General features: G+C 47.7%; 1 protein-coding gene across 5 annotated transcripts in view; it reads right to left on the bottom strand.

Moving 5' to 3' along the window:
• LOC121870668 (transcriptional activator protein Pur-beta-like) overlaps positions 1–24,479 on the bottom strand; it is a 53,910-nt gene extending 29,431 nt beyond the window's left edge. For 2 of the 5 annotated variants that reach the window (XM_042372586.1, XM_042372587.1), the window contains exon 1: positions 19,728–20,473. In XM_042372586.1, coding sequence (XP_042228520.1) covers positions 19,728–19,833 — 106 coding nt within the window. In that variant the 5' untranslated portion in view covers positions 19,834–20,473. Of the gene's footprint in view, positions 1–19,727; positions 20,479–24,353 lie in introns of those variants that run through there. The other 3 variants (XM_042372590.1, XM_042372585.1, XM_042372589.1) reach the window with 3 other exon arrangements.
• Positions 24,480–24,840: the final 361 nt, after the last annotated feature.

Raw genomic sequence — 24,840 nt, 5'->3', positions numbered from 1 at the left:
TAGAATCTACGCCTAATAACCACATCATTAAACCAGTTATTGAATAGATAATTACAATACATTAATGAGTGAAAATGAACCTAAGGAAGACTCCGCTATCTTAATTAATGTAAACTTGTATATAAATTGGATAAGATATATATAAATTGATCCTTCTATTACTACTGTCTGTGGCCATTAGGTGGATAACTGAGGCACTTAGTCAATTATTTCGGCCAGTCTTACTAGCCAGGGTATATGACATGCCCGACATTTCCTCCCTTGTAGGAATGTATGTACTGTGTGTGTGTGTGTGTGTGTGTGTGTGTGTGTGTGTGTGTGTGTGTGTGTGTGTGTGTGTGTGTGTCGGTTATAAAGTCTTATGTACGGAGTGAGGAGAGAGATGTCAAGTACGTTGGTAAATAATATACAAATTCCTTACGAAAGAATGGAATACTGTGATAATGACACCCACACCTCCCTCCTCACCTCCCATTTCAAAACGTGAGGGCACAGGTGAGGAGTGAAGACACAGGTGAGATCACAGGTGAGGCGTGAGGGTGAGGCGTGAGGACACAGGTTAGTCAAGTCTACGTGACAGATTCCCCGAGTTGGTGGTGGCGCCGGTGTGACTGGCTTGACCGGACCATCACTTGGCCACACACACACACACACACACACACACACACCTAACTACAATACCTTCTCTCATGTTCTCCTGTAACTCTACTTCTACCAGTTAAGAGGAAGAAGCGAGACACGTACGAGGAAAAGAGAGCGTGTGTGTGTGTGTGTGTGTGTGCTCTAGTGTGTGTGTGTCACTCCTGAAGGGGGCCACACAGGGTGGAGCATCAGTTGTGTGGTAGTGGTGCAACCCGCGAGGTCCTGCCAGGGGGCGCCACCACCCTGCTGCCCCACACCACAGTTAATCATCATCCATACCTGCTAACTAAACCTTCACATCAAGATAAACAAGTTAATAATACACATATGTAAGTGAATGAGTGTGTGAAACGTACATGTGTGTGGGGGGAAGGGGGGGGGGAGCAGGCCCAGGAATGACGCAACACCGGGGCCTCGTCTTACCATCCTGAACATGAATTATCCGCTTCCCTCACACAAACACACCTCACCTGTTGTTCACCGCACTACACCACAAACACACACACACCTTACAAACTACACCACACTTCTTGCACCACGACACCAAATTTTCAGGAGCTTTTTTTTTTTCCGTTGAAGATGTTTATGGATGTGACCGAACGTTTCTATAATGTTTGGTGGCGTCACGTGTTGTCGTCAGGTAACATAAGGAGTCTGCAATAGGCTGGTTGGCCTGCATGGCAGCTCGTCGACAGTTCGGGTAGGGGAGGCAGCAAGGTGGAGGCAATGATATTAGGGGTGTTATGGTCAGCCCAGGACACACACCCATCCATCCATCCACCCTCAACACGCCTCCACCCCCCACCCACTCAACCCACCCCACCCCAACACCCACCCACTCAACACGCCTACCCATTCACTCATATAAACAAAAACAATCACTTCACACAAATAAAGTACAGATTAATTTAAATGACTATCCTTAAGTGAAAACCAGTTAGCAAGAGACAAGCGGATCTCTCTCTCTCTCTCCTTTACCGACCTCCAGGACTGACTTAACACACACACACACACCTATACATAAGACGTTGTTAATGGGCGTGGAGTTACCGTCTAGGTGGCCTCTGGTGTACGATAAAGTAACAAGTAAACCCCAAACACTCCAGGTGGACGACACTGCAGGAGACTGGTGCTCTGTAACACACAGGTAACACGTCCGACATTTCCTCCCCTGAACGACATCTTGAGGTAACACTTGAAACTAAAACTTACACCGTATTTTTGTGAAGGTCAAAGATTAATAACCACAAGGGCCTCAAGCGGTGAGGTGTACAGCACTGGCCAACACCATGTGATGTGTACCTGTACCTGGGCCACCTGTGCTCTTCCTGTAATAACGGCCAGAAGGTCATAAATATTATCACTGGGTAAAGGTAGACTAAAAAACTCTCTACCATCTTCATTAACACTGTACCTGCTCACACACACACACACACACACACACACACACACACACACACACTACAGGAAGCTCACTCACTCTTATTATGCAGTATTGGATCAAGTTTATTATCTCCCACAAATAAAGATTTGGTCTGGCCATAAATAAGACTCACGGCAGCATACGTGGTTGGGTGTGGCTGGTGTGCCGGCGAGCTGACCGGTCCATTAGTGTTGACTCTGCCCCGTGGTGACCCGTGAATCCCGCACACGAGGTGACATGCACACATAATGCGACGTAATCCCCGCTACTACATGACTTATTACTCTCCCCGGCCAACACTCACTCTCCCCGGCCAACACTCACTCTCCCCGGCCAACACTCACTCTCCCCGGCCAACACTCACTCTCCCCGGCCAACACTCACTCTCACTCACTCAAAAGATTTAGTAATGGTCACTGTTGATGTGGTGTAAGGTGAGTGATCGTAGGGCCAGGTGAGTGATCAAGGTGTACCAGCCGACTGTCTCCGTTCCTCATGTCTTCTGGCCGGGGCATACGTTCTCTCCTGACGTAGCCTCCTGTAGGGGACCTCAGTGTACGTCTGTTACACCTGAATCTATTTTTAATGCAGGATGAAAAGTGGTGTGTGTGTGTGTGTGTGTGTGTGTGTGTTACAGCCTTCACCCCGTCCACATAACACAATCATCTCACCCACTCAGTGATAATGTTTGAGAGAGAGAGACAGAGAGAGAGAGAGAGAGACCCTTTGGCGGCTGGCTCAGTAGTTTTATAAAGCAACAGAAAATAAGATGTTTCACCTCAAGAGCTGAAACACCTCCAGTGAGTCTGACTAAGGCTGGCTGAGGGTGTCACATAATTCAACTATTGATAGACTGCCCTCAGCCACACCGCCAGCTGGTCCACTACTGTACTGACAACACCAGGTGGAGGATGTTGACGGGGGAACCTGAGAAAAATAACAGCGAGGAGGAGGAGGGAGAAAGGAAGAGAGGGGAGAAGAAAGGAAGAGGAGAGGGGAAGGGAGAAGAAAGGGTTGGTAGATGGAGGGAGGGAGGGAGGGGTAAGAGCAACAAGGTGTGTGTTCAAGAGCTGTAAGAGCAACAAGGTGTGTGTTCAAGAGCTGCCTCACACACACACACACACACACACACACACACACCGAGAGCAGTTGTGTCAGTTTGAATTTTAGCGTGATGGTACACACCTCCCGGCCTCAGCTCCTCCTCCTGCGCCTGGTTCAGGATGTCAGGAACATGAAAGGAAATACCAATGACAAATATCTGGCCCAACTGTCACTACTATTACACACACACACACGGCGGCCGCCTCCTCACACATGTAAACAATGAACGGCATCAAACAGTAAATATCACCACGTGCACCCCACTCCTTCTCACACGTGCACTACCCACTCCCTTCCTCACCACGTGCAACTCCTTCCTCACCACGCGTGCACACGTGCACACTCCTTCCTCACCACGCACACCCACTCTCCTTCCACGTGTGCACCCCACTCCTTCCTCACCACGCGTTTATCACAATGAGGAGGTGGGTGATATATGGTGCTAGTGGTGAAAGGTGTCGTGTATTGTATGGTGGTCACGGTGTTTGGACAGTTTGGTGGGGCGTGATGGTGTGTGGGTGTAGGATAATTATAGTGTAGGATAATATATTGTGATGGAGGTTATATTATAGTGGTGGAGGCTGTATGGTGGTGGGTGGATGTATGGTGGTGGAGGCTGTATGGTGGTGGGTGGATGTATGGTGGTGGAGGCTGTATGGTGGTGGAGGCTGTATGGTGGTGGGTGGATGTATGGTGGTGGAGGCTGTATGGTGGTGGAGGCTGTATGGTGGTGGAGGCTGTATGGTGGTGGGTGGATGTATGGTGGTGGAGGCTGTATGGTGGTGGGTGGATGTATGGTGGTGATTATGGGCGGACCCACGGGGTATTTGGACTTCCCCTTTTCGTCAAAAAAATTCTAATCTTGTTCTTTAATGCAGTATTGTACTCAGGTATTTTCGTAGAGTAAATAAATAATCACTATTGACCTCAGATTATCTCCTATTATCACAAGGCCTCAACCTGTCCATGATGAAAGACACATGGTGGAGGCTGGTGTGTGGTGGTGGTGTGACAGACTAACAGAGAGCACGACGGTGGGTGGGTGGTGGGGGCGAGTGGGTGGTGTCGACGGTGGGTGGGCGAGTGAGTGGTGTCGACGATGGGTGAGCGAGTGGGTGGTGTCGACGGTGGGTGGGCGAGTGAGTGGTGTCGACGATGGGTGAGCGAGTGGGTGGTGTCGACGGTGGGTGGGTAGGTGGGTAGGTGGGTGGTGTCAACGTGCCGCCCAACCGTTATGTATAATGACAGTGATGGGGATTATGGTAGACGTAATGAGAGGAAGTAGCAATTGCAGGTGTGGAGGGAGGGCGTGGCGGTGTTTACAAGGGCCGGCTGCTGCTGCTGGTGGTGGCTTACGCGGATCTCTCCCAGCAGCAAGCATCCACGACACTATCAATGCTTCTGTCCCCATTTTCTGCAGCACTCGAGTCTATCCCGAGTCCTTCCTTTTAAGAGGATGATGGCACAGAGACTACAAGGTTGGGGGAGCCTGGGTGACCTTACCGAAAGGAGTGAGAGATTAAGACGGTGAGCCTGCCTGCAGGAAGCCTGGCAAGTTAGCACAAGCATATTTTGTAGAGAGGGACCAACTTTCACTCCCTGGCCGCGGCTATAATTAGAAGTCAGGCTAAACCGGTTTTATATATTTAATACACACACACGCAAACACAGAGCGTGTGTACGTGTGCTTGTTATCCCTGGCGGTGTAACAAAGAGCCGTAACACGTGTCGAGGGAACAAAGGGGCGGGTGTACGGTACGGGAAGGTCACGGTCATATATGGGCGAGTGATGGAGGGTCAGCAAGGTGCAGGAGGGTGTGTGCTTGTCCAGGGTCACCGCTAGTTAGTCTGACCACCATTTTTTTAGGGGGGGTGGGAGGGTGGGGGGTGAGCCAGACAGAGAGCCAGACAGACGGCTGGCTAGAGCGGGCGAGTCGGCGGCGGCGGGCATGGCGGCGTGGAGGGTTATTGATCGAGCTGTATGCACTCTCACGCCCGGGCCGCATTCCTGCCTGCATACCTGTAGCCCTCACCCCTGCCCTCACACCTGCTGCCTCATGCCCCGCTGCCCACTACAGGTACACCTACACCACCACTAATGAAGGTCGACCACGATAATTCTGGTGATAAATGAAGGACGCCGCCTGGACATAAACTACCCTGGTCAGCGGTCAACACAGTGTACTGTTATCAAGACAAGTACTCTTACTGTTAACTTGATGATAATTAAATCTAGGGAGTTTTATGGTAATGTGCGGGAGCCTAAGTTACGAGGTCCTCGCCTGACCTACCTCAACTCACCACCCACCCTGCCCACCACCCACCCGGCCCACCACCCACCCGGCCCACCACCCACCCGGCCCACTCTCTCCTTGTCTCCAGAGGAAACCTTCTAACATGTATACCAGCTGACGAACATGTGTGGCAGTGGTCCTCCGAGCAATAGTACACACGGGGGCGAGGAGCACAGAGGCGCCACCTTCCAGTAAGAGTTCCCCCTCAACCACCCGCCCATGGCCAAGCCTAACGACCCTTACTCACGTCTGCCACACCCCCACCAGTACCCTTCCACTGCCTGTCTGCCTGGGCTGGTGGCGAGCTGGCTGGCTGGCAGAGAGCTGGTTCGTTCCTATCATTACTCGGGACATCCTTTGTTCTCACCCTCCCAACGGCATCACAAAAATATAATTACCCTAAAATGATCCAATCTTCACCACCAGACCACATGTGCCTCAACAGTTCCATCCATCAACAGATTTAAACCATAAACCAATCAGTGACAAGATCTAGGATGGGGACAACGGGCCGGGCCGGACCATCACCACACTAACAAAACACAAGAAACCTCGACCAATACAGCAGAAGAAACCCCCGAGGGAGAGAGATACAGAGCCCGCTGAGACGTTTAGGGCGGCGGTGGAGGTCAGCTACATGAAGGGCCCAAGACTCGAGACCACCGATGACACACTAACATCCATCATCAATCAATTTTCCGTTTATTGAAGGCGGAGGAAGACGACCGACCATCTTGTCTTATACGCCATAGTAATGTCTTAAGACGTCTACTATTATGATCATTTAACTAACTTAAAGGAATTAATACTGAGACTACCATGACTACAATTAATATTACTACTACTAAAACAGCATTAACACCATCGCTCACAACAAACAGCTGATCTACCTACACACAAGATAAACAACAACAAATTACTGTACCAGGAACCATATAATTGAGGAAGAATGACGTCAGCGTAGCGTCACCAGAGGATCATTCACCAACTAACTTCCTCCCTTCACCTTCACCCCCCCCCCCTCAGAAGTCTCCCCTAGAAGGATGTTTACTAGTAGTCTCCTTGACAGACACACAGGACAGAGGCATCAACAGGGTAGTTAGTATTGTACAGGTGACCGGCGACCGTCAATGACATCACGACAGGTTAATTAATACCAGTGTTGTTAAGAGCAGCGTGTGGTGGCGGCGACTCACGGTGGCTCATGGGAGGGGAGGTGTCAGTCTCACTACACGTCATCCAATCTCACCCTCACGTGCTGTAGCCGCCAGTAGCTCCGAGAACCACACGTAGGGGGGGGGGGTGGTCCTATATAATACACTTGATAATGAACATCTGACAACACTTGAGACGAAGTACAAGAGGAACTCAACACCAAACTACTGTTAACATTTTCAAGGTTTTAAGTGGTTTTTCATTTAATTTGTTTACATTAGTTTTAAAAGAGTCAATTAATGAGACCAATACAAGGAAGACACGTAACAGCCACAAAACTCGGTCAGTAACTCTCTCTGATGTACATAATTGTGGTGGTTGACAGCTGGGGCCACGGACGGTCAAGCCGCATAACGCCACGCCACAGTCATAATAATTATCAACATTAAATCAGATGAGGAGAGCTCAGACGTCGGCTGTGGTCAAGGTGGGAGAGCTCAGACGTCGGCTGTGGTCAAGGTGGGAGAGCTCAGACGTCGGCTGTGGTCAAGGTGGGAGAGCTCAGACGTCGGCTGTGGTCGAGGTGACTCAAGATAAGTGTGGCGGACACCTGGTGGGCGCCGGACTATCGAGGAGCACCTGCCATTTACACGACAGGGGAGGGGAGGGGAGGGGGTAACGATGGTGAAAGTAATGTATCCCGGCCTTTACTGAATCATTCTCCACACACACACACACACACACACAAATTAATCTTATCAATCATAGTATTATTCTCAAGTCCTATTCCCAGTATAAATTCTGTACCACCATCATCATGGACCATTATAATACACTGTTTGTATTGTGAACGTGACACAACACTGTCCGCTACACAACACTGATACATGAACCCGTTACATGATCATCACAACACACAACTTCTTATCCCACTTCCTGGACTTGATATAAGAAATTGAGGCAAGTTCAGTTAGGGTGATGACGCCAACCAGATCAAGTGTGTTTGATGGTGGTGATGTTTACACGGCAGACAACATGATTCACGGTGCTGGGACAATGTTAATACGACAGCGGGATGACGGAGGAGTAGGCGGCCTGTGTACACGTCTACGGTTAACAGGTTGTGTGGGGTGGCCGGGAGAGAGCACCGTCCCGTGGTGAGGCCAGCCACTGAGGACCTTCCCCGGCCTCCACCACAATACTAAGCGAGCAGGTAAAAGTGAAGGGTGCATTAGGTGGGGTGATACACATGACGGCGTGGCGGGGCGGGTGAGGACGCCGTCGCCAGCCACGCCAACCAACATAATTGGTAAGAGTTGTCTGCCAACTGTCTGCTCCGCGGAAGCAACAAAGACGCTTTCCCCTGTCAACCTTGGCCGGCCGTTGACTCCTGCAGTCAGCGTGCAACCGCCGCCACCTTGCGCAACCACACGTAACAACCACACCTGACAAAGGTGTGCCTGCCTCACCACTACACAACCCTCCTGCCTACAACACACACAACACTAAAATAACTAACTCACCTTTTAAGGTCGAGTCACCATTATCACTAATACCGTTATTATTACCATCATTATTATTAGTAGTAGGAGTAATAGTAGAACGTAGAGATAGTTATTACCACAAATACACATACATACATACTGTACACATACATACATACACACGTGAGGGAGCTCTGATCTACCTTGACACAGAATGCGTGGTGAAAGTTCCGATTGTACCGCCACAACGACACACACACACACACACACACACACACACACACACACACACACACACACACACACACACACACACACACACACACACACACACACACACACACACACACACACGTCTGAGTACCTGTAGTGATGTATACAGGTGTAATATTACCTGTCGGGGGGTCGGTCCATAACAACAAAAGGAATAATTAATACCATCACCTAAGTCTCCACAACTAACCCCCCCCACACTACGAGAAACAAGTGCCCAACGCCGCTCCTGTACAATGATCACTAGAGATGATATCAAATAACATGAGGGAGGGAGGGAGGTGTGTGTGTGTGGAGGGCATATGGGCTTGAGAGGTAGGGCCTGGTGCCGCCATAACCCAGGACCTGCGCCACCTCTGATGAGAAAGCCACCTTCCCCCTGCGTCGTAACCCTGCAGAGGGGGGAGGGAGAGGGGCAGACATGAGAGGGTAAGGGGGGAGGGTGAGAGGGTAAGGGGGAGAGGGAAGTAAAAGGGGCAACAAGGGATAGGAAGACGAGGAGGAGAAGAGGAACGCCAGGAACAGCTTCACTTTCACCTCCTGCTGCTGAACGTAACATAACGCACTGTACTATGAAACCGCTTGTGTCCCTCACCATCATCACTATACGTCTCACCATCCATCACTCTCAGTACACAAACACCTCAACTTCCTAATCCCTTCCTTACGCCTCGCCTCCCCCACCGAGTATGGCTATAAACACCATAACCCCAGGAGACCATCTGAGAAAAACATCACCAGCTCTCAGGACAAGGTTAGGTTAGGCTGACACAAGAGTTCCAGGGTCGTGTAGGTCTCCCCCGGCAGTACTGTATCGGCAGCATATTAACCCATCACCCGCACCTTCTGCGAGGGGCATGAGTGAAGGCTGCTGCATCTCCCAATGTCTGACGAGCAGCGACCTCCAACCCCTGCCGTGGCTGTCATCAGGAGGGCGGATGGTGATGTAAGAGTCGTGTGGAGGTCGTGGTAGAGGTACAGTGCCGTGTGGAAGTCGTGGTGGAGGTAGAGTGCCGTGTGGAGTCATGGTAGAGGTAGAGTGCCGTGTGGAGGTCATGGTAGAGGTAGAGTGCCGTGTGGAGGTCATGGTAGAGGTACAGTGCCGTGTGGAGGTCATGGTAGAGGTACAGTGCCGTGTGGAGATCATGGTACAGGTAGAGTGCCGTGTGGAGGTCATGGGAGAGGTAGAGTGCATCACTTGGCGTCATTGTGTGCACCTGTGAACTGCTCAGCGACATTAATACAGGACACCTGGCGCTATAATCATCACCTGCAGCGTCCTCATGAGCACCTGTGTGATATATGGCACCATTACGAGACACATTACGTGTTATCATACAATCTATCAACCTCCTGTTGTCTCTGTGTACATCTGTTGCCTCTTGTATACACCTGTTGTCTCTTGTGTACACCTGTTGTCTCTGTGTACATCTGTTGTCTCTCGTGTACACCTGTTGTCTCTCGTGTACACCTGTTGTCTCTTGTGTACACCTGTTGTCTCTCGTATACACCTGTTCTCTCGTGTACACCTGTTGTCCCTCGTGTAAACCTGTTGTCTCTCGTGTACACCTGTTGTCTCTTGTATACACCTGTTGTCTCTTGTGTACACCTGTTGTCTCTTGTGTACATCTGTTGTCTCTCGTGTACACCTGTTGTCCCTCGTGTACACCTGTTGTCTCTCGTGTACACCTGTTGTCTCTCGTGTACACCTGTTGTCCCTCGTGTACACCTGTTGTTTCTCACCTGTTGTCATCAGATCACGGGGAGCACCATTATACGGTCCAAATCTCTATGAACACTCACCAGTAAGGTCCTTCAATAGGATTTTCTTCATCCCAAATAGGACTCGACCCTCCTTATGCTGGCTAAACCACTACCCTATAAAATCCTATAATTGGTCTTAATCTTAATAACAAAATAATCTATAATTGACCTTAAACTTAAAAAATAATCTATAATTGGCTTTGAACTTTACAAAAAAGTTCCTTCACTCTACACATAGGATCACGTGTGTCTAAGTTGATTAAATTAATACTTTATAAGGTACGACGGTTCCGTTGTCCTTGTTCTCCCCGACAGACAGACAGACATGGTCACAATATACACCAGCCACTATATGTTGGAGTATAATGATAATATTATTTGAAAGTTCCTGTCAGGCGTTTCCAGAGTAATTCCTTCCACACACACACACACACACACACACACACACACACACACACACACACACACACACACACACACACACACACACACACACACACACACACAGTAAAACCTCCCTGTGTGGAGTAGAGGTGAGGCTGTAGCGCACATACTGTACCTGTTTAGTAATCAAACAAGCTCACTGCTGCAGGAAAAGTGGTCCCCATTTTGAAAAACATCGACTTTAATTCCCAACAATAATAACTAATATTGGTTATCGAATTATTTTATTTCAACAGTTTATTGTCATATTATTCTACTGCCACGGTGGCTGAGTGGTTAGTGGTGCTCACTTCCTATTTTACCGACTCCCGTTCGATCCCATGACCAGTGAGCCTGTTTCCCGTGACAGGCCTTGTGAGAACCTCCACTGAACTGACGCAATACTAAGAACCTGTGGTAGGGTAGGGGGACGCATAGTTCGGTTAAAATCAACTGTGTATCACTTGCCGAGTTACTCCGGCACACTCACTCCACCCTCAGGAGACACAGGGACGAGCATCACCCCAGGTATGGCGGCCTGACGGGCATGATCGACAGACACTTCCGCTGTGGCTCTGACAAAACACTCCCGTTAATAATTAATACACCATACATACCTAATACACACTTATTACACGAAGAGGAAGTGACGGCAGTTAGTATACAGTATTTCTGGAGTGACAGACAGACAGACAGACAGACAGACACAAAAAGAGCAGCAGAGATTACGCCAATATGCGGACGAAGACTAGAATAGCTGGGAAAAATTAGTTAAAAATATAACGCGCGTGTACAAGTACGTGTTAGTGCGGCCATCAACCACGACGAGAGAACACTCCAGCGAGACGGTATAGTGGTAGATGGGTGTTTTAGCTATACACTAACTATACACTACAATACACTATACAACCCAACGTAGATACACCCGCTTTATTAGTTCCCAAGCGACGGCGACTAATCACTTCCGGTTCTGGGTTATACAAAAGCTTTCCTGGTTATGTAAAAAAATAAATAAAAAATAAAAATACTAAATGCGAGAAAACATTATAAACGTAACTATTAAAGTTTTATATATAATTACTATCAATGTTTATCCTTCAGCCGTGATGTTGACGATTCTTTAGCAGCAGTCAACATGTGTTTTTTTAACTAAGGTCGCTACATCTCAGAAACTAGGTAATTGGGTAGTTATGTTCTGTTGTAGTTTAAAGACTAATCTATTTCACTAGTAGTTATAATTAGACCATTCACGTTTCTCAACTATATAAATTATAAACACAGACATATATGAGAGAGAGAGAGAGAGAGAGAAACACGTCTGCTGAGGAGGGCTTGTGAGGCTGATGGATTACCCTCACTGTCAACTTTCACACAACAGTATTAGGTGGAAGGTCTCTTACTGCAGCGGCCCCAGTGTCTCAATGTAAACAATGAGAGGAGGGAAATGGGGACAAGATGCAGGTTTGGTGTTTTGTACGAGGAGGCTCACCATAAACAAGTGTTCCATTGTGTTGTAATATTCTGGCTCACACACACACACTTCCATTCACTAGAGTACATAATGATTAGGTAACGTGGTGTACCCTAGTCGTCCCTACTACTACTACTACTCTCTCTCTCTCTCTCTCCATAACGGTGATAGTCTAACAACACTACAGCCGGGAATATAACATTTACTGTACCTGGAAAGCAAGTCACTATACCACGGCCTCGCCACGTCCCATGACGCCATAGACCGGCCAGGGGGTATAGAAACTACACTGCTCTCACTCACATAGTCAGCAACACCGACGAGGCATAATACAATGTTACCACAGTCTGATAGTGTGGTTGGTTAGGTTAGGTCTCAGTACACCGCCAGAATCTTGTGATCATACAATAAAGCGGCAAACATAGGCAGTGTTGTGTCGTGTCCTGGACCTTCCAATACGGTGGTAATTGAGTGTTGTTATGACAAACATTTTCCCCCCAATGTGTTGGTCATTATCAACATATGAAAACTTTCTTTTTATCTTCCAACATGGCGGAGCTCGTGAGTAGTTCAGCAAACAAACGGTTACATGTTGCAGCGGACAGGCGGGTTGACCTCCCAGTAGTGATTGACCTTTCAACAGTAGCAAGCCTGCATAGCTACAGTATTGTTGAATCTCTCAGGACCGTTTAACCTTTGTAGCAGCGGGTGACCTTCCTGTAGCAGTTCGACCTTTCACCAATGACACCCTGCAGTGATGTACCTTCCCCAGGTTATAGATCATCACGTAGCGACCAACCCTCCCGCAGGAGCACACAGCGTTATCATCAGGTTAAACCTCCCACACAGTGATACGCGTGCGTGTGTGTGTGTGTGTGTGTGTGTGTGTGTGTGTGTGTGTGTGTGCGCGCGCGTGTGTGTGCGTGCGTGTGTGTGTGTGTATATATAAATATCGAGACTACTCCATTTTGCTGTAATATTCCTCAAACATAGAGATACTGTCACCTGCCATTTTAAATGTTCAGTCTAACACCTTGGTTATGTCGTGTACAGCTTGGTATAGAGGCGTTCTTGTGGTGTGAGGCTGTCCCTAACCCCGTGTTCCGGCTGACGTAAACCAACAGTGTACACGACAAACACTCACACAATCAAACTTATCACCAAACACAAAGAAACAGTAAAAAAAAAGAATCATTAATCTATTGTGAACACTGTAAAGGGTTTAGTGTGAATAAGGAGTTACCTCTGTCTCCTCCTCCTCTTGACGTCACCAAAATAATGTACAGTATAACCTTCCCTACCTCAGCCCACATCACTGCTGGCTCAAATATTTTCCCCAGGTCACAACCCCCCCCCCCTCCATCGGCCACGCCACCTTCAGGAAAATACTCCGTCACCTTCAGGAAAATCCTCCGCGTACCATTACTGTCGCTGAATAATAAACAACTCCACAGGTCAGGTGGGGGGGGATCTAGCAAGCTAATGGTCATGGGGTTCGATCCCTGAGTACTGACCAGAATGGAGAGTGACCGTTTACCACTCAGCCACCACTCGTCTGTCCACTCACCAGTAAACAAATCCACTACCTGGTGCTCTTGACCGTGCTGGTAGGGGGAGGCAACCCTCTACCATAGCAGGAACACCGTGTATAAAAATAACTTAGCCAAGACGTTCTTTCTCCCCTGACCGTCAAGACTGAACTCTTCTTACACCATACATACCGCCAGTCACGAGAGGAAAGGTATATATATTAGTGTGTGTCCAGGTGTAATGGTCAACACTGCCAGGTGAACATATCTAATACACACCTGTACACTATATGAAGCGACGGGGAACTAAGGTATACATGTGTGTAATCTTCCACACCTGTACCTCGCTGGAGACACAGCGTTGTAGCCCATTGACGGTGTAACAGGTGTCTTGAGTTACTGTATTAACCCCCCCCCCCACGCAGGTAAAAAAAAAAGTATTCCTTCCTTGAGAAAAACTCCGTCAATTTGGGTTCAGAAACGCTAAGGGTAAAAAGACGAATGGTGGGTGTTACCACGAGGCTAAAATACAACCATGAAGGTGTTTTATAATGACTAAACACACACACACAGGTCAATGACCCGTAAGGCCGCCGCCACCCTTGCCAACACCAGTGAAAGTTGCCTACCTTCCTTACTCGCCCCCTTGCAACCACCTACAGCCCCCTGCCACCACCTACAGCCCCCTGCCACCACCTGCAACTATAATCCTCCCCTCACACCACCCCCCCCCTACACACACTGCTCTTAACTTGTACACAAAAGGTTTTATCACAATAATGCCTTATATCACACAGGCAATTGACCAGCATTCCTGACCCACTGATTGACTCACTCACTCACTGACTGACTGACAGAGGACTTTTACGATAAGAAGCTCTTGTTCACCTTGTACATAATTAATAGTCACCTGTTTTTTGTTTGTGATGCGAGAACACCATTTTTGTATTTTTACATACAGTCACAGACTTCATTACGCTCCGCCATTATTTGTTGTTACATTAAAATAAGTCAAAGTACACACACACACACACACACACACACACACACACACACACACACATCTTACGGGTGTCTGCATCACTCATCTCCGCAGGTTAAAACACAACACCATAATAATAAACAATATAACCTGGCCGTCAGACCACCATTGTTAACCTGACACAACAGGTGTTGGTGAGATCAGGTACAACAGTATACCTACCGGTGGGCCGACACTGACCTCTACACTGTAATGAACTACCTGGTGACCTCCCTGGCTGCCGTAGTTGGAGATGATAATAACAAGTACAACAAACATGCTGTCACCTGTGTACACCTGGCTGACTAACACATGCACAACTACATCCTGTAAACAACAACAACACAAATATTACACCAATAAACAAATACGAGAAGTTAATTACTATTATTGTTCAGGATCATGGGGGTGAAAATTGGCTTAGGTGTTTGAGAAGAAGATTAAGGATAACATGCCAACAACTACGGTGGAAAGTTGAACATTAACTCACTATCCATTGACGCACACCAAGACACCTGCTACTGTTATTATCTACACTACATATATACTGTGTGTGTGTGTGTGTGTGTGTGTGTGTGTGTGTGTGAGAGAGAGACCGACACACAGGTACTACCAGCAGTAAATATGTAAATAATTAACTTATCACCACCAAAACAACAGCTACACGTCATTAATAACACTATGAGGCTAAACACCGCAACACGTCAGCTTCTGTTGAACCAAATATTAATCCCGACCTCGTTAACAAAATTGCGAAAAACTTAAAACGAAACAAAATAGGTGTTACTTGAAGTGTTGAAATAAAGGTGTTACTTAGTGTTGAAATAAAGGTGTTACTTAGTGTTGAAATAAAGGTGTTACTTAGTGTTGAAATAAAGGTGTTACTTAGTGTTGAAATAAAGGTGTTACTTGAAGTGTTGAAATAAAGGTGTTACTTAGTGTTGAAATAAAGGTGTTACTTAGTGTTGAAATAAAGGTGTTACTTGAAGTGTTGAAATAAAGGTGTTACTTTGTGTTGAAATTAACGAGTCACCATAGTAACACAAACACGTCTACCTCACACCTGTAATTAAGTCAAGTTTATGAACATAACAGTAAAAAGTGCAGCTGTTATTTATACACAAACTTGGCGGCCGGCCGACACACACACACGGCATCAAACACCAATATTAACACTGTTGCTACGCCGCCGCATATCTTCTCGTGATAATTCAGTTCTTCCCTCCAGTGTGACACAATTAAAAATAAATCCCGTGAGGCATAAATTATGAGTAAAGAGAGAGGTGTGTGAGGTACTTGACTCTAACATCAACACGGTACACACCTACAGTACAGTACACGGCACGACACAGTACTATCTACAGGAGGCAGCTCACGTGACCATCAATACCAGCCAAAAATAGTGGTCGTGTTGTATTGTGTCGTGCTGTTGTTGTTGTGTTGTATTGTGTCATGCTGTGTTGTGTTGTGTCGTGTTGTTGTGTTGCTGTGTTGTGTTGTGTTTACCGACGCCCCGTGGCCTTGCCCGCGGCACAAAAAAACTTGGCAAGCGTTTCTCTCGTACCCCAACACGACTCCCTTCCTGCCATGAGTACACCACCACACCAAAGTACTACACCACCACAGTGCAGTACTACCACACCACCACACCAAAGTACTACACCACCACAGTGCAGTACTACCACACCACCACAATACAGTACTACCACACCACCACACCAAAGTACTACACCACCACACCACCACAATACAGTACTACCACACCACCACACCAAAGTACTACACCACCACACCACCACAATACAGTACTACCACACCACCACACAGTACAGTACTACCACACCACCACAGTACAGTACTACCACACCACCACAGTACTACCCACACCACACCAAAGCACTACACCACCACAGTACAGCACTACCACACCACCACAGTACAGTACTACACACCACCACAACCACCTCACTACACCACCACAGTACACCACAACCACCTCACACCACCACAGTACTACCACACCACCACAGTACAGTACTACCACACCACCACAGTACACCACCACAACCACCTCACTACACCACCACAGTACTACCACACCACCACAGTACAGTACTACACCACCACAGCACACCACCACAACCACCTCACTACACCACCACAGTACTACCACACCACCACAGTACAGTACTACACCACCACAACCACCTCACTACACCACTATACCAACTCCCAATAACCCACAAAGGTAAATCCAAATTACCAGTACAGTAATAGTGGCCCAGACAGACACAACTAAGCCAGCAGTTGTCTCCCAAACACGTAAATAAACACAGCCTTTGGTGCGTACGTTAAGTTCACTCTTTATCATGGGACCATTATTTCCACTACACAGCAATAGCCTCACACACCTACAACACCATGACCGCTGTGTCTAAGTGCTCCTCAGTATTTGCATAAACAGTTAGTGGAGGTTTGCTTCCAGTGCACAGGATTCTCTTTAAAATGTTCAGTATTCGCTTCAATTGCCTCAGTACTCGCTTCAAATATTCAACGCTGGCAAAAAAAATTCAGTGATCGCTTCTAATATTCAGCGTTGGCTAGAAATATTCATCAATAAAGCGCACATTACAATTACTCAGCGCTGGCTAGAAATATTCAGCGCTGGCTAGAAATGTTCGGCGCTCGCTACAAATATCCTACACTCGCAAGAAATATTTACTGATGGCAATAAGAGTGTATCATGGTAGCAGTGTGCTCTTAAATGGAACCATACTCGCGATACTGTATAACGTCTTCGTGGGTACTGCCAGACAGACACGTCCCACACGATAAATCAACATTAACAATAAACACAGTTCCTTCAACAAATAATAAAATACCAACAGTAATAATAATAATAACAATAACAATAATAATAATAATAATAATAATAATAATAATAATAATAATAATAATAATAATAATAATAATAATAATAATAATGGTCCAGCAGACATCGGGTGACCGGCCCTCATTCCGGCCAATATCTGAAAAATCTTTGTAAGGGAGTTTTTTCAGATATTAGTGTTTGTTGCTACTGCTACTATTATTACTACTATTATTGCTCCTACTACTATTATTATTACTACTACTACTACTACCACCACTATTATTACTACTACTTCTACTATCACTATAATTAATTTACTACTATTACTGATACAACTATAATTAATACTATTACTATTTTTACTACTATTAATGCTACTACTACTATTCGTATAACTACTACCACCACTATTCTTACTACTACTATTACTACACAGACGTTCTCCCACAAACCCGCGTTTTTCGTCTTAATTCCGGTAAACAATTAATCGTGTGTCACACCTTTCAATACTAGGGCCAATTAATTTGTAACCCGGCAGACTTGTACTTCAATCCTAATAAGAGCAACTTTTTTGAGGAAGGAAGGAAGGAATGGGAGAGAGGGAGATGAAGGGATGGGAGGGAGAGAGAGAAAGAAGTAGGGTGGATTTTTCTAGCATATTATTGGCCAAAAGGTGACAACACTCCCACCCTGTATACAGTATATATTGACCTAGTGTTCACTCCTATTCAACACCAGTTAATACACTATGTTACAAGCCTCTCATAATGCCCTCCCTCCACCTCCCCACGATGGACATAGTTGGACATTTTGGGGTTAAATATACATATAAAACACCTCGGGGGGTCAGTCCATTATTCTGCTGCAGTTCTCTCTCTACACACACACACACCTAAATGATTTATGATAAATGTGTAAAATAATCCACTTAAATAATCCACATAATTTTAAGAACACTTCATCTCTGATAATACTCATTGCAGAATTAGTAAGTTTAACCCGTCATTTGATCAGTAACATGTTGCTGTAGGTACACAAATAATTCAGTTTTTGGAGAGGAGTTTTTTCTGGAATTTGCTCCCAGAAGTTTAATTATTTACCTTTTATACGGTACATCATTAATTTATAGTAAGATTACTGTCAAAATTAAAATGCAGTATTTTGAAGTTGAGCTGAATTCACATAAAATTCTAGGTTTATTTGTCAAATTTCCTGACTTTTCAATATTTTCCAGACCAGCAGACACCTTGGTCAGCCAGCCAGTCAGGTACCGTTCCTCAAGAGGACAACAGGATAATTGAAGTCGTTCAGTACCTTTGAACCTCTGACGCCCTACAGACTACCAACTTGTCCCCTGGCCACAGCGGCGCCGCGGCCTACACTCTTACCTACCGGAAAGAGCCTCAACAAGGTAAATAACTAAATAAATACTCCCAGGATCGACATACCGTGACAAAGGAAGCTGGTGTAAAATTCACTGATATCACGTGTGTGTGTGTGTGTGTGTGTGTGTGTTTAACCATTATAAGTAAACATTGGTGTCAAAAAGAAGCATGGTTGTAAAAACACAAAACTACGTGGTACTAACACTTCAAACAGAGAGGGGGTAGGAAGTGGGGGGGGTGTAGTACCCGAAAGATTTCTTCCTCGAGGTAGGAGTCTAACAACTACCTCAGTTTTTTTTTAATCTTTAGTGCAGGAAGTTAGTGTTCGACACCTCAAGTGCTCTAAGGCCACCCACAACCACTACAAATTAACGTACACATTAAAACTGCAAGTCGCTGCTGTATTTCTATACAGCAAATCAAAGACAATTATATATTATATATTATATATATGATATATATATATATATATATATATATATATATATATATATATATATATATATATATATATATATATATATATATATATATATGCAAGTAAATCACTGTAGATGCGCGCGGTACAAGTATATGCTGATAACCACAAGGAAACAAGAAAACACGAAGTTCCCAAGCGCTTGGGAACTTCGTGTTTTCTTGTGGTTATCAGCATATATATATTAGTCAAATATTAATTTTAGGTTAAGTGGTCAATAGCAACATAAAAAATATAATAGTGTGTGGCGACAACACAATGAACCTCATCTACTGCTACGACACACAAGTGAGTGAGAGGATGTTGCTGGGAACAGTACAGTACAAGTGTGTGTGTGTGAGTGAAGCGGTGGCAAACACAGGATGAGCGAGCGGCGTGCGGGCAGGTGTCGAGGGTGGGGGAGGCTTACCTTCCTCGGAATCATCGTCGGAATAGGTCCTGCGAGGTGCGCCGCCCCCTGGAGGAGAGGCCGTAGCGCCCCGGTACCCACCTCGCCCCCGCCCACCGTATGCCATGCTGGGCCACACCCTCGAGGAGGCCACACTCTTTACCACAAGTTACACCATCCTTCACAAGCTACCCATATAGTACAGTATATTATGGACGTTCAACACCGCGGGGACACGTCAGTCAGTCACTGTGGGGAGAGTTTGGGTTGTGGCTAGGAAGAGGGAAGGTTCTCCTGCAGCAGATAAGAGCTCCAGCCGGGTCTCGGAAGACACCCGTACAACACACCAACACCGCCGCACTCCCCGCCGCCACCACCACCAACACCTTCCTTCCTCGGATCAATACAGGAGACTTGACAAGAGACTGGGCTCACATGCTGTCTTCAGTAGGAGCGGGATGCCCTAGTGAGTGACACGCTAGTCAGGTCACGGGGGGGCAGCATGAGGACACAGCACCCTGGCAACAAGAAGGGCGGGCGACAGCAGGGGGCGGGGCCCTGCGTCCGGTGAGTTAGTGTACACTACCGCTGTGTCCGGCGGTGTGGGGTGAGGGTGAGGGCGAGCACCAGTGGACGGCACGATAGTTACAAGCTTGCGGGTAGGTCCTACAGCTGTGGGCGTGGTGTGGGCGGAAGTTGCTTAGGTCATGAGGGGAGGCAGCACCCGGTGGCACGTGAGGCACGCTTCACTCCAACAACCACACTGACGGACACACACCACACGCTACGCTGCTGCCACTGCCGCCGCCACCAACTCCTCCACCTCCCCGCCAATCCAACCTCCCGCAGAACATACAACTGCGCGCGCAGCCCACTAACTAACAAGAGCAGGTGCCCTTACGTTATATAGATAAGCTTGATCCATATCAAAGGTTACACTAGTTAAAAAGTGTACATTATGTTTGAAGAGAAGGTGGTGGTGTGTCTCACTGGCAGAGATGGAAGGTTGGACACGGTGGGTGGCTGGCTGGCCGGCCGGCCGCGCAGGGTATACAACAAAGCACCGCTGGCACCACTACCACTACCCGGCTGCCACCTGACTTTGTGATTGCATCACCAAATTGTGACGAACCTACTGTACTGTACTGCACTGCGCTGTACTGTACTCCCCAACAAGTCACATCCTGCAGCTCTTGTTGGTTCAGTATCCATCCACACAAGTTTTTAATAAGCCAGACAATGAAGAGAATCAGGACAATGTTGACGGCAGTTTACTGTACAGCGGCTGCAAATTTTCGACAGACTGGAAACGTGAATTTCCATAGCAGATAGATGAGTGATAACATGTTGCGGGAACGGTTGAGTTGTGAACACTCCAGACGTCTGTAGGGAGGACCTGCTGTCATGTATAATGCTGAAAAACGCAAGTGCACAGAACAGCGTGACGGTATGAGAGCACAGTACTGTGTTATCTGCAGGTGGGTAACGTAATATGTGTTAGCGACACCAACACATCACTCCCCGGCCAGTACAACAAAGACACGACAGGACGACGATGGAGCAAGCAATAATTAAGAGGAAAATATTGAACGTGGGAAAGTAGCCAAAACTTATAATTATGGCAGACAGCAAGAAACTCTTATGAAAGTGTTAGTATGGAGGGGGAGGGAGGTGGTACAGTGCACCCTGCACCACGGCCTCACTGTACAGTACAGTACACCCTGCACCACAGCCTCACACTGTACAGTACACCCTGCACCACGGCCTCACTGTACAGTACAGTACACCCTGCACCACAGCCTCACACTGTACAGTACACCCTGCACCACGGCCTCACTGTACAGTACAGTGCACCCTGCACCACGGCCTCACTGTACAGTACAGTACACCCTGCACCACGGCCTCACAACAGCACAGTCCTGCACCACAGCCTCACAGTGCAGTACAGTGCACCCTGCACCACAGCCTCACACTGTACAGTACACCCTGCACCACGGCCTCACTGTACAGTACACACCCTGCACCACGGCCTCACTGTACAGTACAGTACAGTACCCTGCACCACAGTACACCCTGCACCACGGCTCACACACACACCTGCACCACAGCCTCACACTGTACAGTACACCCTGCACCACAGCCTCACACTGTACACCCTGCCTCACTGTACAGCACACACCCTGCACCACGGCCTCACTGTACAGTACACTGTACAGTACACCCTGCACCACAGCCTCACTGTACAGTACACCCTGCACCACAGCCTCACTGTACAGCACACACCCTGCACCACAGCCTCACACAGTACAGTACACCCTGCACCACAGCCTCACACAGTACAGCACACCCTGCACCACGGCCTCACTGTACAGTACAGTACACCCCTGCACCACGGCCCTCACAGTACAGTACTGTACAGTACACCCTGCACCACAGCCTCACTGTACAGCACACCCTGCACCACGGCCTCACCACCACAGTACAGCAGTACACACCCTGCACCACACTGTACAGTACAGTGCACCCTGCACCACGGCACTTACAGTACACCCTGCACCACAGCCTCACTGTACAGTACACCCTGCACCACGGCCTCACAGTACAGTACAGTACCCTGCAGCCTCACTGTACAGTACACCTGCACCACGGCTCACTGTACAGCACAGTACACCCCTGCACCACAGCCTCACTGTACAGTACACCCTGCACCACGGTACAGTACAGTGCACCCTGCACCACGGCCTCACTACAGTACACACCCTGCACCACAGCACTGTGCACCACGGCCTCACTGTACAGTACAGCACACCCTGCACCACAGCCTCACACTGTACAGTACACCCTGCACCACGGCCTCACTGTACAGTACACCCTGCACCACGGCCTCACTGTACACAGTACACCCTGCACCACACCCTGCACACATGCACCACAGCCTCACTGTACAGTACACCCTGCACCACAGCCTCACTACACCTGCACCAGTACACCCTGCACAGCACACTGTACAGCACACCCTGCACCACTGTACAGTACAGTACACCCTGCCACAGCCTCACACTGTACAGTACACCCTGCACCACAGCCTCACACTGTACAGTACACCCTGCACCACAGCCTCACACAGCACAGTACCCTGCACCACAGCCTCACACTGTACAGTACACCCTGCACCACGGCCTCACACTGTACAGTACACCCTGCACCACAGCCTCACACTGTACAGTACACCCTGCACCACACACACAGTACAGTACACCCTGCACCACAGCCTCACACTGTACAGTACACCCTGCACCACGGCCTCACTGTACAGTACAGTACACCCTGCACCACGGCCTCACTGTACAGTACAGTACACCCTGCACCACGGCCTCACTGTACAGTACAGTTCACCCTGCACCACGGCCTCACTGTACAGTACAGTACACCCTGCACCACGGCCTCACTGTACAGTACAGTACACCTGCACCACGGCTCACTGTACAGTACAGTACACCCTGCACCACGGCCTCACTGTACAGTACAGTACACCCTGCACCACGGCCTCACTGTACAGTACAGTACACCCTGCACCACAACTGAAGGTCACAAGGAAGAACGGTGACGGGCAAATTTCGCCGATAAGCAAAAGTAAACGAATGAGATTTGTGAATAAATGGATATGAGAGAAGTGGAGTAGAGAGTGAAGGAGAGGCAGGGAGGGAGGGAAGGAAGAGAGTAGTTGGTTGGTGGGCAGAGCTTCTTAGTAACGCTTGAAGGTGGCCAGTCCAAGCACGGACCTAACAGTGTTGCCAGCAGTGCTAGGTTCATCATGCACCCGGCCACCTCTGCCGCCACCCACCACACCCTCCTCTTTCCGCATACACCTACTGTGTCCCCCCCTCAACATCATGTAAAGTCACCCAAGAATATCTCAAGTGGAGCCCTCCAACACCCGCCCGGGGTCCTTGTTAGTAGAGTTACCCACGCCAGGTCACCGACCCCGGCCCCCTACCCGGCTAGGCTCCACCCTCACCCACTGCCACCACCCTCACCCACACTGCCACCACCCTCACTCACACTGCCACCATCCCCACACACACGCCGTACAAAGCCTGGTGAGTCAGTAATATCTGTTATCAGTATCGTCAAAACATCAAATAATAATTAATCATGACTCGATACACGTTATCTTTTATCATGCGCCAGCTCTGTTCACTACCGCCTCACCCAGGTATAGTCAGGTGTGCGCTGAGTGTCACTTGACGCTTCGAAAGAGACCGTCACGTTGTCGGGTCGGGTTAGACTACAGATACCTCTCTAGACCGCACGCTATAGCAGCACTGAGACAAACAATCATATTCTCCCGCTTGTGGTTCACGGATCAGGTCATTTACGGCGTATCAGGTCACCTACACTTGTTTATGGTGTCAGGGATAATAACCGACCAGCAGAAGATTGCGTCACTAACTGGACAGTGACAACAACAGCTCAGTCATGACAACACTACAGTAACATGACTGGCAGATAAATAACGTCAGAGATCCACTTGTTCCGTGTCAGTACTTAATAGTAATAATATAAATACACAATAAAAATAAATAAATAAAAACTATATAAATACGCAATAACAAATACAACAACAAATAAGTAAATGAAACTCACCTGGGCCAGGATGTCAGTGTTAGGTCTGGCCAGGTGCGTCAGGGCCCCGTCAAGGTCATTCATTACTTGTTGTTGCTCTTATCTCATGTTTATCAAGATGTGCATATGATAAGAGGCGGAGCACGAACCTTACCAATACAGTTTTATGTTCCACCACTACACTCACTCACCCACCTTACTCCCCCTGGGTCAACAGCCAAACTTACCTGAAAGGACAAAAGAAAAGGTTGATTAGGTTAAGTGATTAAACGTATCTCTTAAATAATTAGGAATAAGTAAATAATGAATACGGTTACACTTCATGTTTCGGGGATCACCTGAAGATTAACCACCTGTAACCTAACCTAACCCACATCAAGCCAACCTAACCTAACCTAACCCACATCAAGCCAACCTAACCTAACCCACCCAACCCCCAAAGTAGCGTTAAGGAAACTAATCTAAGGGAGAAATAAACTCGGGATTAATCATCAGTTATTCCCATTTG

The sequence above is a fragment of the Homarus americanus genome, unplaced genomic scaffold, assembly GCF_018991925.1.
Source record: "Homarus americanus isolate GMGI-L3 unplaced genomic scaffold, GMGI_Hamer_2.0 scaffold56333, whole genome shotgun sequence".
Lineage (NCBI taxonomy): Eukaryota > Metazoa > Arthropoda > Malacostraca > Decapoda > Nephropidae > Homarus > Homarus americanus.
This window is presented reverse-complemented; position numbering and strand designations above follow the sequence as displayed.